Here is a 16,047-nt window from a genome sequence, read left to right on the forward strand (position 1 = left end):
ATGAAGAATATCAATACAGTTACTGGTATTGCAATCTCTCCTGTGATTTTGTGGCAGATAGCAATATTGACTGTTCTTATAAGAACATGAACAGGCTGTGGGATTTAAGAAAGGTTTCAGCATCCACCTTTGTTTAAGCACACAACATAGGGGAGTATCACCAAATTATATAGTGATTCTGCAACATTACCAACCAGTTTTTGTTTAATGTGCTGGTTTATTTTATCCAATCTTGAGAGCTAGCATCTTGTTATGGTTAGAATATGGTTTGGGAGATCCAGATTCAAGTTCCCACTGAGCTGTAAAACTCCCTGGGCGGCTTTGGACCAATTGATATCTCTCTCACCCTGACCTATCCCACAGCATTGTTGTCAGGATAAAATGGAATGGAGGACAGTTGTGTAGGCCACTTGGAGCATGTTTGAGGAAAAGTGGTGTAGTAATTTTAAAAACCAACTTCTCTACTTTCCCCCTGCAAAGGAAAATTCCCCTTCCTGATTTTATCCTCACACCTCTGTGAGGTAGGTTAGGCTGAGGGTGTATGATTGAACTAAGTGTCTCCAAAGAAACTTCTTGGCTGAAGTAGGATTTGAATCTTGATCCCCTTAATCTTCATTCGATACCAAGGTTTTGCCGCAGATAGTTTCTTATGTTCTTGTTTGGAGATGCCTGTGATGATAGCTGTGACTCAGTCAGAGAAGTGTTTTGAGTGCTCTGAGATTTTTCCTGTTTTCTGCAAGAGCGGGGGACACTGCCTAGATAGGCAATGGCATGTTTTGATCTCTGTGTGTAGCCTGTGACATACTTGGAATATTTGACTGCTATCAATTAAAAAGCAGTCACTTGGCAATACTTATCCATTCAGTTGAACAGCATGCAGCCCTCCAGCTGTTGTTGGGCAGCAATACCCTTTCACACCAATACTGGTGAGAGATCATAGGAAGTGCATTTCCTAACAGCATCTGGTAGGCCACATTTTTCATATCTGCATCCCATGAGTACAACACCCACACATTACATTGGCTTGTAAATCCAGTGGTATGCTGATTTTTCTCTGCTTCTTTTATGTGGCAGGTATGTATTGAAAACACTGTTGATTTTTCTTGCTTTTGTAATATTGTATTTTAAAATTAAAGCATCTATTAACCAGTGGCCATTCTGTTTCCTCTCCAAAAGGTGGTCATGGTACTAGATGCTGACAAACCACCTGTTGAACGAGATGACTTTTTCTTAGGGGTAAGACATTCCATTCTCTATACAGAATTTTTCTCTGTTTTTCTTTACAAGCATACTTCTTAATTACATCTTTATTTTAATTTTTTTCAAGGTCATAAACTGCGTCTTCATGTTCTACTACCTCATGGAAATGTTGCTGAAAATATTAGCATTGGGATTAAAAAGATACCTATCGTACCCAAGCAACATCTTTGATGGACTTCTAACTGTAGTTCTGATGGTGAGCGTTGCTTGAACAATTTCCATTCTGCCTGTGGGCAACAAATACGGCACTTTGTGACACCCTGTTACCTTGAGTATACAAGATAAGAGTAGGGTAACAGCCTGTACAAATGTCAGTTTCTAAAAGATATGCTGAAATCCCTAATGTGTTTCCTCTATTAATTGCAAGGCTGTATAGCTGGAACTGTTGAAATGTCGTGGCTGCAACTCCCAGATTTTCCTAGCCATTGCTAGCCCTGCTGCCGGGACAAGTCTGGGAGTTGTAGTCCAAAAAAGTAACTTCCGCAAGCTCTATATATGCCAACTTGTTGTTTTTGAATACACCAGAAACCGTTTAATGTTCATGAAAATTAGTTAGGCTTCCCTCCCTTCCCTCAAATGTCACATGAGTACTTTCGTGGCATATTTATTTTTCATAACTTTGTTCCATCCAGTGTAGTATGAGCGGTTTCTCCTAGCTCTCTTTCTCCCTTCACTTTCCTGGTACACCCTAATCAGAGGACCTGCAGCCACAGGGGAGCAGTAGTGGGGAGGGGAATCCATCCTGCCAGTGGCTTCCATGCTGGTGATATACACACAAAGTTGGGTAAAACCCAATGTGTACGGAACGAATGCAGTTGCCATAGCTTCATCTCTTTCCTTCTTATAAAAGGTTTTGGAGGTGTCAACGTTTGCTGTGTATGGATTTCCTCGTCCTGGCTGGTATGTGTTAGTTCTAAGCATTTCTTGTAATCCAGAATTTAGACTATCAGGGAAAAATTCTTAACTTTTAGAGCAGTTCAGCAGTTCTATGCTCAGGAGGTGGTGAGCGCTCCAATGCTGGAGTCGTTCAAGAGAAAATTGGACAACCATCTGTCAGACCTGCTTCGATTTGGATTCCTGCATTGAGGCGGGGGGTTGGACTCAATGACCTTCCAACTCAATTATTCTATGATTGTATCTATGATGGTGTATTTGTTTGTCTGTTGCTGAAACAGTGGGGTTTGCATGGGTGAGGAGAAAGGCTAGGAACTCACAAGCAGATGCTGTCACTTGCCTGGCCTTAAATCCACTGTTTTTTTTCAGTAGGTGGGAAGCTCTGCCATTTTCTTGTTTATAGCAGCTGTGAGCTGTGTCTCTTCTATCTTAATGCCACCCTTTCAAATTACAGTCCAGGGCAAAGAGAGATGCATAAATGATGCCTGTTTCATGGCCTTTGGACTAAAAACAATTCGGGATATCCTTCCAAAGAGTAGGATAAATCTGCAATCCGGGGGCTTTCCATGATAGAATGTGTGCCATATATCTTTAAGTATGAATAAGAGATCATTTAAATATGAACAGGGTTAAAGGGTTGCAGAACTGCCAGAAACACTGCATCTTGAGAATGGTTTCAAATGGGTGTCCTTTCTGCTAACTTAGTTTTTAGCACACTAAATCTTGAAACCATTGCATCAGAAGCATGGAGAGGAAAATATGTCTGTGCAATCTTCTGTTTATAACAATAAAAATGGTCAGAATTCTATAGGCATATTGGGCCCTTTTTAAGGAGAAAGGTGTGTGTGTGTGTTGGGGGAGAGGATTCATGTTGATGTAACTGTATGTGGTAAATTCCAACTAATTAATAAATTGCTGGTTACATTCTTGCCCATGTGCCACTCACATGACTTGCCGCACAAACAGGAATATGAGTGGCAACCTGTTAATTAGCAGCAATATGTTGCAGGTAATAATAATTGTGCCCTGTTGAGTCAGTTCTGATTTATAGTGACCCTTTCTCAGGGTTCTCCAGGTAGACACCACTCAGAAGTGGTTTATCATTCCCTTCTTCTGGGGGTGGTGCTGCGGGCTAAACCGCAGAAGCCTGTGCTGCAGGGTCAGAAGACCAAGCAGTCGTAAGATCGAATCCACGTGACGGAGTGAGCGCCCGTCGCTTGTCCCAGCTCCCGCCAACCTAACGGTTCGAAAGCATGCAAATGCAAGTAGATAAATAGGGACCACCTCGGTGGGAAGGTAACAGCGTTCTGTGTCTAAGTCGCACTGGCCATGTGACCACGGAAGATTGTCTTCGGACAAAATGCTGGCTCTATGGCTTGGAAACGGGGATGAGCACCGCCCCCTAGAGTCGAACACGACTGGACAAAAATTGTCAAGGGGAGCCTTTACCTTTACCTTTTCTTCTGGGGGTGGCCTGGGATTGTACAGTTTGCCCAAAGCTAAGCAAGCTGGCTCTTCTACCAGGAGGCACAGTGGGGAATTGGACTCCCTACATTTGGTTCCATAGCAATATAACGAACTACTATCCAGCCAGCCTATGCTGCTGATACACTGTCATAAACTCCCTAAAGGTTCTGGCCTCTCATATGATATGGCAAATGGACTGCAGCTCCCCTTAGTCACATGTGAAGGATCATGTCAGTTGCTATCCATCAATATCTGGCAGTCATTACCATTTCTGCTGCAAGACAGTGTAGCATTGTACTTACTTTGTTTGGTATTGGTGTGTGCACTTTGCATACCTAATATTCATCTTGTCTGAAAGAGTGGAGATGTTCGTGCTTCCTTCTCCCTTCTCCCAGCCTTTGCTACAAGAGCCCCCTTGTCTTTTCTTAGGAGACCTGAAATGTTGGGCTTGCTGTCTCTGTGGGACATGGTCCGTCTAGCAAACATGCTGATTGTGTTCAGATTTTTGCGGATCATCCCTAACATCAAGGTATTTCTGTTTTGTTATGTGTAGATTTTAATTTGAGTTTGCTTCTATTTACCCTCCCCACTCCATTTCCTTTAAAGAAAGGAAAGAATACTGAAAGCACCAGTAGTTATTTTGTCTTTTTCCCCAGTTCATGTCTTCAGTTGCCAGTACACTCCTGGATCTGGTGAAAAACATAAGAAGCTTTGCAGGGATCTTAGTGGTAAGTGAGAACAAAAGAGCCTCTCCTTGAATATTCCATTTTGTGTTAAAATCTTTGTCAAATACTGTTGGCAGTATGTGTATTAGAACTCCAGTGAAATGGGCATGATAGATGGCTTTAATTTTACCCGACTGGTCTTTTGTCATCTCTGACCCATTCATTCTTTGGTCTCTTGCCTTGTATCATTCTGTCCCATACTGAGCTCAGATGGTTGAGGATCTCTTAGTTTGGAAGTGAAGTAGAGCCATGCCCTCAGAAAAGGTAATTATCTCCACATCTTTAGGAGACTGACTGGTGCACAAAAGTATACCTTTTAAGAAAAACAACCTGTAAGGAAGGGAAGGAAAGCGGGGCTATTTCAACAGCTCTTTTTGGGAGATCAGCTCAGTCAGACAGCTCTTCCCTCTAAGCTGTTTCCACTCAGTCTGCTCCCAATAAGAACTGCTGTAGAAATAAGAATTACTGTCCAAGGTTGTTTGTTTTCCTCTTCCCTCACCATCACCTTTTCCTTTAAGCCCAAAGAAGTTACATGATTATTTAATTTTAATTTTATTTATACATTAGAATATTTATAATCTCCCTTCTCTCTGGTTATCTCATGGCAGAGTATAATCAATAACAGAGCTTAAAACAATTTAAGGCATTTATAACTCTTTAAAAGCCCTTAAAAAATTTGTCAGTGTCAGCATCTTTTTGATCGTATGTTAATCAGCCTGGGAGCTCTTTTTGTTAGAAGTGTGGGATAAAAATATTTTGAGTAAATAAATCTGCTACAGTGCAACCCTCCTGAGATTTAAGGATAGAGCAACAGGAAATTGTTCATCGGTTTAGGACTATTCCAGTTTCAGAACTGGGAAACCAAGTCTCATGCCTATCTCCTCATTATTCCACTTTTTCTCTTCAATACTCTTATAATGGCTGGACTCTATTTAAAGAAATATCCTGCTAATGCCCATCTACCTATATTTCCATGACTGATTTATTTTTGTATTTAGTCTCACTTATTGCCTGCGTTTCTCCCAATGAAGAGGACTCCAGGTGGCTCACAATGTTAAAACAAGTAAAATTAAAAACAATAAATTATACAATTAAAAAGCAGTTAAACTATAATAATAATAATTTAAAATACATTAACTGGTTTTTTTTTTTTTTAAAAAAAACACATTTAAACCTTTGAAAACAATTAGTCAATCTGAGCTTCCCATCTGAGGTTTTACGGAGACTAATAGACATTTCTCCAGTTACTTGTATCATGCATTCTGAAGGCAATGCAATGAAGCAGTTCTAGAATTCCTTTGCTTTGTTGGAGGACATGTAGTTATTTGCACACAGCCATTGCACACTCACTCACTCCCTTCTTTATGTTAAGAAGAGCAATAAAATTAAATACTGTGGGAACAAATTTGAGTTATCCTAACCTAAAGTGTGAAGCTCCACCTCTTGGCAGATCTAGGAAGTGCAGTGTAAAGATAGTTCAGCATGATGAGAATAATCCTCTGTATCAGTGGTCCCCAACGTTGGACCTCCAGATGTTCTTGGACTACAACTCCCAGAAATCCTGGCCAGCAGAGGTGGTGGTGAAGGCTTCTGGGAGTTGTAGTCCAGGAACATTTGGAGGCCGAAGGTTGGGGACCACTGCTCTGTATAACACAAAAATAAGAGGAATCTTTTTACCTGAGGTTGTCCATAGGAGCAATAGTAAATATCAGATACTTTTCTAAACTAGAAATTGTAGAAATGTCTGTATAGCAAAAACATAGGAATAGATAGTTTATCCAGAGCCACTGAAATGATCACTATTTCTAAAGCAAAACCAGTAGATGAATAGTTATTGTGGACTGGTGTATGATTTTATAATGCAACTAAAGCATTATTACATTTTCTGTTTGGGGACTATTTTGTGTAAGAATAACTTAGATTTTCTGTGGCTTACAGTTTCTTGTACATGTAGGTCATCAATGAATAACATTTGGATATGTTATTCCTTGAAAATAAACACCCTTAAAATGGAAAAACAAAAGAAAACCCAAAGCGAAGTGCTAACTGATACTAAAGAATCAGGGCACTGAGAATCCTATTGTGGTAGTGTAATTAGATGCAAAGCTTGGAAATGTTAATTTCCATGGTCAGTGGCTGAGGGACTTAGGAAGCAGTAGTTTTAAAAATTGATATTTTTCATGCACTGGAGAATGGAGGTAATGTCTCCATCTCTCTGTATGTACATGTTCTAAGACAGAATCCAGCTGGTAATTTACAGTTGTGTAAGTTAAATCACATAACATGTGGTGTCCAATTGCTGTTAATTAACAAGGTGCTGGTTGCATTCCTGGGCATGCGCCCAGTAGCTTGATCAGGTGCACACCTGTGAATGCAGACAACAATCTTGTTAATTAGGGGCAAGTTGCTGCCTCAAGTTACACAGCTCCAAGCATAATTTATCAACCAGATTCTGTCTAGCATGTGAGAGATACAATGGCTTTATAGTTTGTAATTAGAACTTAAAGAATATTTGGCCACTGTCATCACAGCATTAGACTGTGAAGCAATTCAAACGTACTGGGAGAATACTAGGTACCATACTGTCTTTTCTTCCACTGTGTGACTTCAGGGTGCACATTGAGACATGGCTTAGAAACTGGTAGTGCCCCTTTCCAGATGTTGTTAAAGTCCAACTCACATCATGACTAGCCAGTCTGATCAGTGGTAGGTCATGACAGGATTCTGCCGTATCTAGAGGACTCCAAATTCCTCTCCCTTGCACTAAGGTGGGGGCATGTCTGTTCCTTAAGAAGCTTATACTTCACTTTAGCATGGTTATGTTTTGCAATTTTGCTGCTTTTCCTGCTTCTCCAAATGATTTGAGATACAGAAATGAACTAAATCGTGTTTGTGAGGTTGACTATAGAAAAAGTATGGTTCGAGGGAATGATCTTGCATCAACACTGAATTGGCACGAGGAGGTAGCTGATCCCAATTTGTTGCTCCCCAGGTGGTGTTCTACACATTTGCAATAATTGGTATGGAGCTGTTTCGGGGCACCATTGCTCCCATGGGCGACATTGGGTAAGACAGCTGTTAAATATAGCATGGTCATTCTAACTTGGGCTTCAAAGATGGGTAGACACTGTGATTGTCCTGTGTTCTATACCATGCTTTGTAGAGGACTATTGATTAGTAAGAATGCTATATATAGTTTTACACCTCTTGTTGTAACACCAGCCTGCTGTTCTCTGTTTTTGTATGTGTTCATCCTACGTCCTGTGCAGAGATGAGAAATGTCATTTTTCTGGGCTAGCTCTCCCAGAATCCTCCAGCTGGCATGGTCAGTGACTGTAATCTGGTTGAGATTCCCCACACATTCCCCATCCACTTACACGTGATTGATTTTGTGGCTTGTGGCTCCTGATCTGTCCATTTCTATGCCTTGATGATGGGAGCTGCCTCTTTTCTCCTTGCTTGTCAACATGTCTTGTCATTGCTGTCCATCTTTGCATCTTTCCAGCTTCTCTTATTGGAGGGGGAGAGATGGTGGACCACATTGACAACTGGTGATGGGAGGGCAGGAGGATGCAAGAATAACTTTCTTTGCTGCTTGTGCTAGGATTGTGTAATAGAGAGCAGGAGGAAACTGTTGGGGAAGGTCCTCCGTTCAAAAATTCAGGAGGGTTCAAAGACTAAGAATTGATCTTTTATCTGATATCTCCAAAAACATGATGTGATATAGTTCATCCTCCATCCTTTTCCTGAGCCGAGGAAGGACGATCTTTGATTTGGTGGCTGAAATCCTGTTGTTCCATTAGGCAAACAGCCTAACATTTGGAAATGAATTGTCGTAAGTTAAGAAATCTCCACAGACATTATCTATTGCATACTGAGTTGCACACTTTGACATGTGACAGATAAGGACTATGGAGATTTCTTAACTTATAGTAATTTGCTTCCAAAAGTCATGCTACAGTATTTGCATAACTGCACATAACTAGACAACAAGATTTCAACCGTTGTGTTTGTTCCTAGAGCTTTGTTTTATTGTTGGTCATTGGAAAGTCATCACAAACTTAATTTGCTAGTCTAATTTCTGAGGAAAACCCCATGTGGGAGAGAAGATGGGTTAATCATGGGGAATGTATATATTCATCTTGATGCCTACTTTGACCCTGTCCAATTCTGTAGTGAGTTAGATTTTATGGTAGCTTGTTGCATGGTCAGTAAAAAGACTGAGTTCATGCATTGGCATCATGGCTGCACCATGGTCAATAAAAAGCATGTGGGGTAAACATAGGCATTCTTTTCTTAATGGCTGAGTTTTACCAGAAGAACACACTGGAGTCTGGGTCTGAAATGGTTTCTGGCTAAAATTTAAGTCCTTTATAATGCATAGCAACATTCAGCTTCAAAATGCCAGATGCAGAGGAGGGTTATCAGGAGACAGGTATCTAGTTGTCCCGTGTGCTCCCAGAGGCATCTGGTGAGGCCACTGAAAGATACAGGAAGCTGGACTAGATGGGCCCTTGGCCTGATCCAGCAGGGCTCTTCTTATGTACTTTAAAACTGTTGGTTCTTGCCATAATCTTAAATAACCAGATAATTTTTTGCTCTTCCGCACAGTATCCCTTTAACTTGGAGCCTTCTTCTTGCCTATTATCTCTTACTTATTCTCTCTTTCGAGCATATGGCAGAGAAGATTTCTTTAGACTTCAAAGCTATTGTGATTTTCCCCTCTGTATTTGAAAATATCTTAAATAGAGCCTATGCCAAATGTACAGTTCCAGTACACCACACAGTCCAGCCTCACATGTTATGTTGAAACACATCTTTCTCTTTATAGTGTGGCGAATATGACAAAGAGTAATGTCACCTTCCTGTGTGGCACGTATGAACAACTGGAGTATTGGCCAAACAACTTCGACGACTTTGCTGTGAGTGTGTCCCTTTGGGATGCTTGTAGTTCCATCGTTTACCCCAGCCCTTTCCATGTCTCACCATTTTTTCTAAATATTTCAGATATAAAATCCTCTCCACTACAACTATTTTTCTTGCTTATCTGTCAGGCAGCACTGGTGACTCTGTGGGATGTGATGGTTGTGAACAACTGGCAGGTCTTCTTGGAAGCGTATTCCAGATATTCATCTTCGTAAGTAGTCAGCTGAAGCTGTGCATTTGGCAGGGATTCAGTCATCCCCCTTGAGCCAAGAATTCTTGAATTTTATCAGAGTTGGTCCAGAATCCAAAGAAAAGATTAGCAAGTTTGTCTGCTTCTACAGTATTCTTTGGTATGTTCATCCATATAGTTCTGGCTGGTTTGGGGACAATAAACCATCAGTGGCTTAGGTGTCTAGTTATGGAGCCTGGAGACTGGGAGTTTAATTTCCCACTGCGACTCCTTGGCAGGAGCTCGACTAATGATCCATAGGGCCCCTTCCAGCTCTGCAGTTTTAAGATGATGATGATAATTTGGATACAGACATCACAGGCCATTCCTTCCTGTTTGTTTAGTGTCATCCACTTGGTCAGAGGGAAGGCTGGAAGGCTAAAGCATAAACAACATGTGCGTGAACACACTGCTGATTCATTGTTAGCTATGAGAAATGGGAGAATCTGGGTTTATTGTATTCTTATATGGCCAGTGAGGGAGGGGAAAGAGGAAGAAAGACAAAGTTGAGTATAACAATTAAGATGCTAAAAACTGCAATTTATTAGGATGGAATGCAAGATCTATTGTGCAGGTTGAGCTACATTAATATTTGCCAAATCCAGGCTGCACCCAGGGCTTTTGGGATAAACTAGGTTTTTTGCCCATGTTTTTCTCCTAACACCTTTCCCCCTCTTTTCTAGGTGGTCAAAACTGTACTTTGTCACCTGGTGGCTGATTTCCTCTGTCATCTGGGTCAACTTATTCATTGCCTTACTTCTGGAGGTAATGCTTGGCTTTCCATCCAAAGCCACAGACTTCGCTAACATAGGAAAGACTAATACTAAAAGACAGATACATCCTCTAGCCGCCTAGAGTGGTCGAATAAGACCAGATAGGCGGGATAGAAATCAAATAAATAAATAAATAAATAAATAAATATTTTTACTGTTTTTACCTTTTAAAAAAACCCTGGGAGTCTTTGGTTTCTTTTTGGAGAAGCAGGCTTAGTAAAACTTAAGGTTACTAAGTTTGCTGAAAAATGTTGAAATCAAGGAAGCAGTTGTACCCGTGTCCTGTTGGCAGACTACCAATCTGATGGGTCACAGTGTGAACAGAACATTCAGTGAGACAGGCCTTTGGGACTGATCCACCAAGGTTCTTTAAATGTTTTTAATAGTGCAGCAGGGACAGCCTGCGGAGGTGTAAGATTTGCCTGCACACTTTCACAGACTGGAGGTTTCAATCTCCTCATCAAAAAACATGCATCTGTTTCACACTGTGGGTGCTACTGACAATTCTGAAGGATTGGAATTGAGCAGGAGGTTGGGCTTGATGTCCTTACAGGCCACTCCCAACACCACTATTCTATGATTTTGTGATCAGAACACAGGAAGGCAGCAGTGGCTATTTTTTATGATCATTCCTCAACTGCACAAGGACTGTATTTCCAGAAAACAACATATTCATGTATCTCAACATTAGATATGTGACTGCTGATGATGTTGCCTGGGTTACTGTCTGTCAAGAGACTGAGTGGTTGGTTCACAGGTGATTTCTTGTGAGCATAGAAGGTAAGTCATGGAAATTCTTGCAGCAGCTCCTAAAAGATGATGTATCCTTATCATTCCCACTATGGCCCTCTTTTAGAGCAGGCTGCTTGGACTTCCATAGGTTGCCTTTCTGATGGCATGCCAGTCACCTGAGCAAGCTGCCCACCTGTACAGTCTTTTTATTTTCAGTAGGTGCAAATGAATATTGCAGAAAGATAATTAACACTACCAAAATTGCTATTCTTCTTCTCTTTTATTTGATTTACAGAATTTTATTCACAAATGGGATCGTCGCTGCCATCGGCCATCTCTCTCAGAAGTTGAATACCAAATGACAATGGAACTCATGTTCAGGTACATGGAAGAGAGAGCATGGAAGGGGTGTGTTACTTCATCTTTTCCATGAAGAGCAGAAAGGCATTGTGAGCACACTTGAGTGTCCTCTGGGCAATAGTGTGCAGTCAGCAAATCCTTCACTTCAAAAGCATTTCACTAGAACTCTGAGCCCCTGCACAACACTGAAGTCAAGGAAAAGTTTCTGCACAAATCTGAAACTGACCACTTCTGGTCAAAAATAGTCTGGAAAATCAGAACATCCCAAAGGAAATAATATTAAATACATTGAATATAAAATACCAGGTTGCACAGTAACTAATTGTTTCTTCCTTGATTGAACTTAATGTGATAGCATCACATTAAACCACCTGGAATGATGTGGGAGATAGACCCACAATATTGTGTAGATGAAATATACAGTTTGGAAGCCAGTGAATGCTTGTGCCACTAATAAGAGGTTTCCATTGCAAATGATTTGAGTGGGGATAATCATGTTAGCCCATTGCAGCAGAGATTTGTTAATGCTAAATGTTGTTTCTGGAATACATGAACTAGATCTATATTTAGACATGAGAGTATCTTTCTTATATTAGAATCATTTAGCCAGCATGACTCATGGCTACACTGGCTTGGCGATTCTGAGAGACATTGTCCAAAAAATAACTTCCTGAAGTTCTGGTATACAGATATCTGCTTCTTCCATTTCTAATTATTCCGTTTCTCTCTTTTGTAGGGATGTTTTGGAAGAACCTACAGAGGAAGAGCTGATTGCTGAACTCCATCACCATCCACACATGCATCTTTGTAGATGACACATGGGTGGTGAAACAGTTCGTCCTCATCGTACCTGCATGCAGGTTTTATAGTTGGAAGAAAAATATTAGGAATCTTTGATTTTACATTTGAATGTCCCTAATGTATAAGGTCTCAAAAGACTGTTATCTGAAAAACATTTTTTAAACTATAATTTTATTTTATTTTAAGTTGCCTTTTATGGGACTGCTGAACGGCCTCTTTAAAAACCTGGCGGGTTTATGTGAAAAAGCAACGAGGTACCTTTAAGAAAGGGAAATTAATGTTGCACTTTACAATGAACACTATGGAAGATGTACCTCCACCGCATTGGCTTGCTGCTAGCATTAAAAACAAAACACAAACTCTGTAAATAGATGCACTTCCCTCCTTCCTTCCTTTGTTCCTTCCTTCCTTCCCCTTTTTTTGATGTACTAAGGACAGTGCCTTAATATTACAAAATTGTTCTGGAAAATTACTAAATTTGGGAATTGAGATGGGGCAATTAAAATGGTAATTCAGTGGCAATCTCATATGTCCTGAAGTAGCCGATCAATGATAAGATGAAGAATAGTACAGTGGCATTGATAACATTGTTCAGAATGTTAATAGCATTTGCATTCAGTGGGTCCTCACATCAACTATGCATTCTACTAAAGTTGTAGTGCAGGGGACGCAATCCAAATGGTGATTTTAGTGGGGGTGGGGTGAGGTGGGGTGGGAGCTTTCTCCCTTTCTCCCCTTTGCCCATAATGTCTCTCGTTGGAAAGTGATATGTGAACTCAAATTGATCCCTTTTTGACATAATAGATTATAACTGTAGGACACTGACTAATGTGAGTACCACATCAGAAGGCTAAAGCCCCCACATCCCTGAATCCCTAGTGTTTATGTTGGAACAAGGACAGGCTAAGTGTGTCCCTCCTGTTACTCTAGAACAGCAACTCCCACCCTGGCGAACATGGACAATGGTGGATCCTGGGAGGCTGAGTCCAACGACACCTGGATGCCTGCAGTTTGCCCAACCCTGAATTAGAATTAAAATGTGTAAAATAAAAAATACAGGTGCCTTTGTAGTAGGATATGCTTTTGCCCTGTCCTTGAGGCCACTGTAAAGGAAGTGGTTTAGGAATAGCAGACCTGCTGCATCTTCTCCTTTCATTTAGACAAATGTTCCTACTTCTTGCCCAGCAGCTGGGTTTGATTGATGGTGCCTCCTCTTCCGTATCTCACAATATTCATATATGTCTTAATGCAGTCCAGGCGATAAGGTCCAGAAAAGCTGGCTTCCATTCACAAATGCTACTGCTGGTTTGAGACCCATGTTTGTAAACTGTGTTTATGCCTCCCGGGAACATTTATCCTGTGTTGCAGCACTTCTGCCTTTCTGTAAAAGGAGAAAATATGGCTCTGATTACCTGCTTTTAGGCCCCTGCTTTGCAGAGCATGCATGACTCTACGTGGGTCACGGCCATTATGGTTTCTGTAGAGCAAACAGGAAATAAGAAGGAGTACCTTGTTGCTCTTAATGAGTTTTTTTCTTCTCGGCTGTCCATATGAACTTTACAAAAATTATGACATTATGCCTTCAATGGCCAAAACATTGTATGTTGCTTTCATGTTCTGATTCTGTCTTATGGTATCTCTACAAGATTAAGGAATGTAAGTCCTTGAAAATGTCTAAAACTGTAATTGTGATTAGTGACCCTGCAGGGCTTCACTTGTCACCCTCTTGCCAATCTAGAGGCCAAAGACAGAGAAAACAAAACACATAGACGACAGGAGATGCTGGCCTGCCACACAATAGCCTGTCTTCCTCTACACAGTCCACAGGGTCACACATTTATCAGAAGAATGAAAATGAGCTGGTGTTGTGTGTGACCGGGAGGACAAATTCTGGGTTGAATAATGTTATTGGATCCACAAAACCTTACAGACAAGACAAGCCTTCAAGTCCTTTGGGATTATATGGTGAAAAGATTTGGATTGTCCTCTTCATGTTATACCATCAGAGCCTACTTTGTTGATACATTTTCAGTGATCCAATAAAAATATTAGCACCAAATTTTGTTTTGACTCAAGGATCACATGGCTACTTTCCCCTTTTTGATTTTTGGGAGAAATTAGATTACTCCTATGTTGGCATCAGTAAATATGTTTGGTGCAGCCTACATTGTTTTATAACATGATGGAATCCTTCCTCGCCTGTATCACTGTAGGGTGACACTTTGGAATGCTCTCACCCACTCCCTAATTCCTGAACATAACAAGCTAGCATACAATGGATAATGTATCCACTCTAGCCTTCTCTCTGACATGCTAATTGTGTGTACCTGATTCTTAATTTATAAAAAGCCTACAGCAAGGTTGGCATTATCTTCTATATGTACACCTCTATAATGGACAGGAAATTGGCCACAGTGTTTCTTAGTTTAATTTGATTCTGAATACTTTTGGGTTGTCAGAAATGACTGTTATGAACTTGATTCTTTACTTGAATCTTTCACCCTCGTTTAAGTAAAATTAAGTAAAATTAGCCTGGGGCTCCAAAATATTTCTCCAATGTTCTCTAAAACATATGTGACTTTTATTTATTTTATTATATTTTTGCAGTGCTGCCATTTGGCCTTTACAGTGCGCCCAGTTTACCAGTGCAATATAATTCCATTTCCTCGTGCTCTGGGATCTTTTTATAGCAAAACCACTAAAACAGTACAGTATACATTTTATTACTATTTCTTTGCCTTAAATTGAATGTGTTCCATAAAATGTACTGTAAATGTATCCGTACAAGCCATTTGTATGTAATCACTGTTGCTACAGTAAAATATTTTTGAGACAGCTGGAGTCTTCTTATTTATCTTGTGTGTGTCTTTGTTTACAACCAGGGACATCTTCTGTGGTTAACCCAATATTCAGATGATGTACTAGAGTTTGGAGAGGCAGTGAGGTGTAGGGATTAGTGTGTTGGCACTTGAGAAATCCAAATTCAAGTGCCCATGAGCCAGAAAACATACGGGGCACCTCGGGCAAGTCACTGTCTTTCAGCCTGATCTACCACATTGGATGGACTCTCACTGTGAATTGGCCTTGATAAGCAAAGCGTGCTGAAGTTTGGTGCTTCCTCCCTCCCCCCCCCAGTGCAGTCTACAGGATCTTTGTGCAACAAAATCAAATGACTGAAAATGGATGTTTGAAGCTCTGGAGAGGTAATTGTAAATGTTACACAATATATATAGAAAGCAAAATATTATATATCTCCCCTCCACCACTTTGGTTTATTCAGTGCATCCACAATGTAATCTGCAAAACTGTTTGATCCCGATGGGCTTTCTAGATAGCCCTCTTTCAGGGGAGCTTGGTTTCAAGAAAATAATTTTCTTTTAGTGTGCAGTCTGTAATATGCATGTGGGTGTTACAGATTACAGGTATACTTAATATTTATTACTTTGGAAACTAGCTAGCTGGATAGTTCAGTGAGTTACATCTATCAGCGAAGCCAGAGGATGAGAGTTCAGTTCCCTATTATGCCTTCATTGAGAAGGGCCGGCTTCTGTGGCCATTCATACTTGTTGAAAAACAGCCCTGACAATTGCTTTGTGTTTGGGTAATAAGTGCTTAACGGATGAAAAAAGGAGTCAACTTCTGGGACTTCTCCTTGTGTGGTGTCATTTTGTGAATGGAAGTGAGCATCTCCTGTAGACCATCTTGACGGCTTCCATTGTGTTGTCAGCATTTGGTCTGCTCTTTGCTGTGTAAAGCTTGGCATTCTTTTTTCCTGCTGGCAACACAGGGACAATATTTTCAGCAATACAGTGGTGCCTCGCAAGACGAATGCCTCACAGGACAAAAAAAAACGCAAGATGAATAGTTTTTTCGATCACTA

General features: G+C 40.6%; 1 protein-coding gene across 3 annotated transcripts in view; it reads left to right on the forward strand.

The window, feature by feature from the left end:
* The window catches only part of TPCN2 (two pore segment channel 2), a 49,959-nt gene extending 34,957 nt beyond the window's left edge, over window positions 1-15,002 (forward strand). For all 3 annotated transcript variants that reach the window (XM_072985908.2, XM_072985909.2, XM_072985910.2), the window contains 11 exons: window positions 1,177-1,236; window positions 1,328-1,456; window positions 2,111-2,160; window positions 4,051-4,150; window positions 4,278-4,349; window positions 7,339-7,412; window positions 9,178-9,268; window positions 9,401-9,483; window positions 10,185-10,266; window positions 11,302-11,387; window positions 12,103-15,002. In XM_072985908.2, coding sequence (XP_072842009.2) covers window positions 1,177-1,236; window positions 1,328-1,456; window positions 2,111-2,160; window positions 4,051-4,150; window positions 4,278-4,349; window positions 7,339-7,412; window positions 9,178-9,268; window positions 9,401-9,483; window positions 10,185-10,266; window positions 11,302-11,387; window positions 12,103-12,181 — 906 coding nt within the window. In that variant the 3' untranslated portion in view covers window positions 12,182-15,002. The remainder of the gene's footprint in view (window positions 1-1,176; window positions 1,237-1,327; window positions 1,457-2,110; window positions 2,161-4,050; window positions 4,151-4,277; window positions 4,350-7,338; window positions 7,413-9,177; window positions 9,269-9,400; window positions 9,484-10,184; window positions 10,267-11,301; window positions 11,388-12,102) is intronic.
* The last annotated feature ends 1,045 nt before the right edge of the window (window positions 15,003-16,047 follow it).

This window comes from Pogona vitticeps, chromosome 1 (genome assembly GCF_051106095.1).
Source record: "Pogona vitticeps strain Pit_001003342236 chromosome 1, PviZW2.1, whole genome shotgun sequence".
Taxonomy (NCBI): Eukaryota; Metazoa; Chordata; class Lepidosauria; order Squamata; family Agamidae; genus Pogona; species Pogona vitticeps.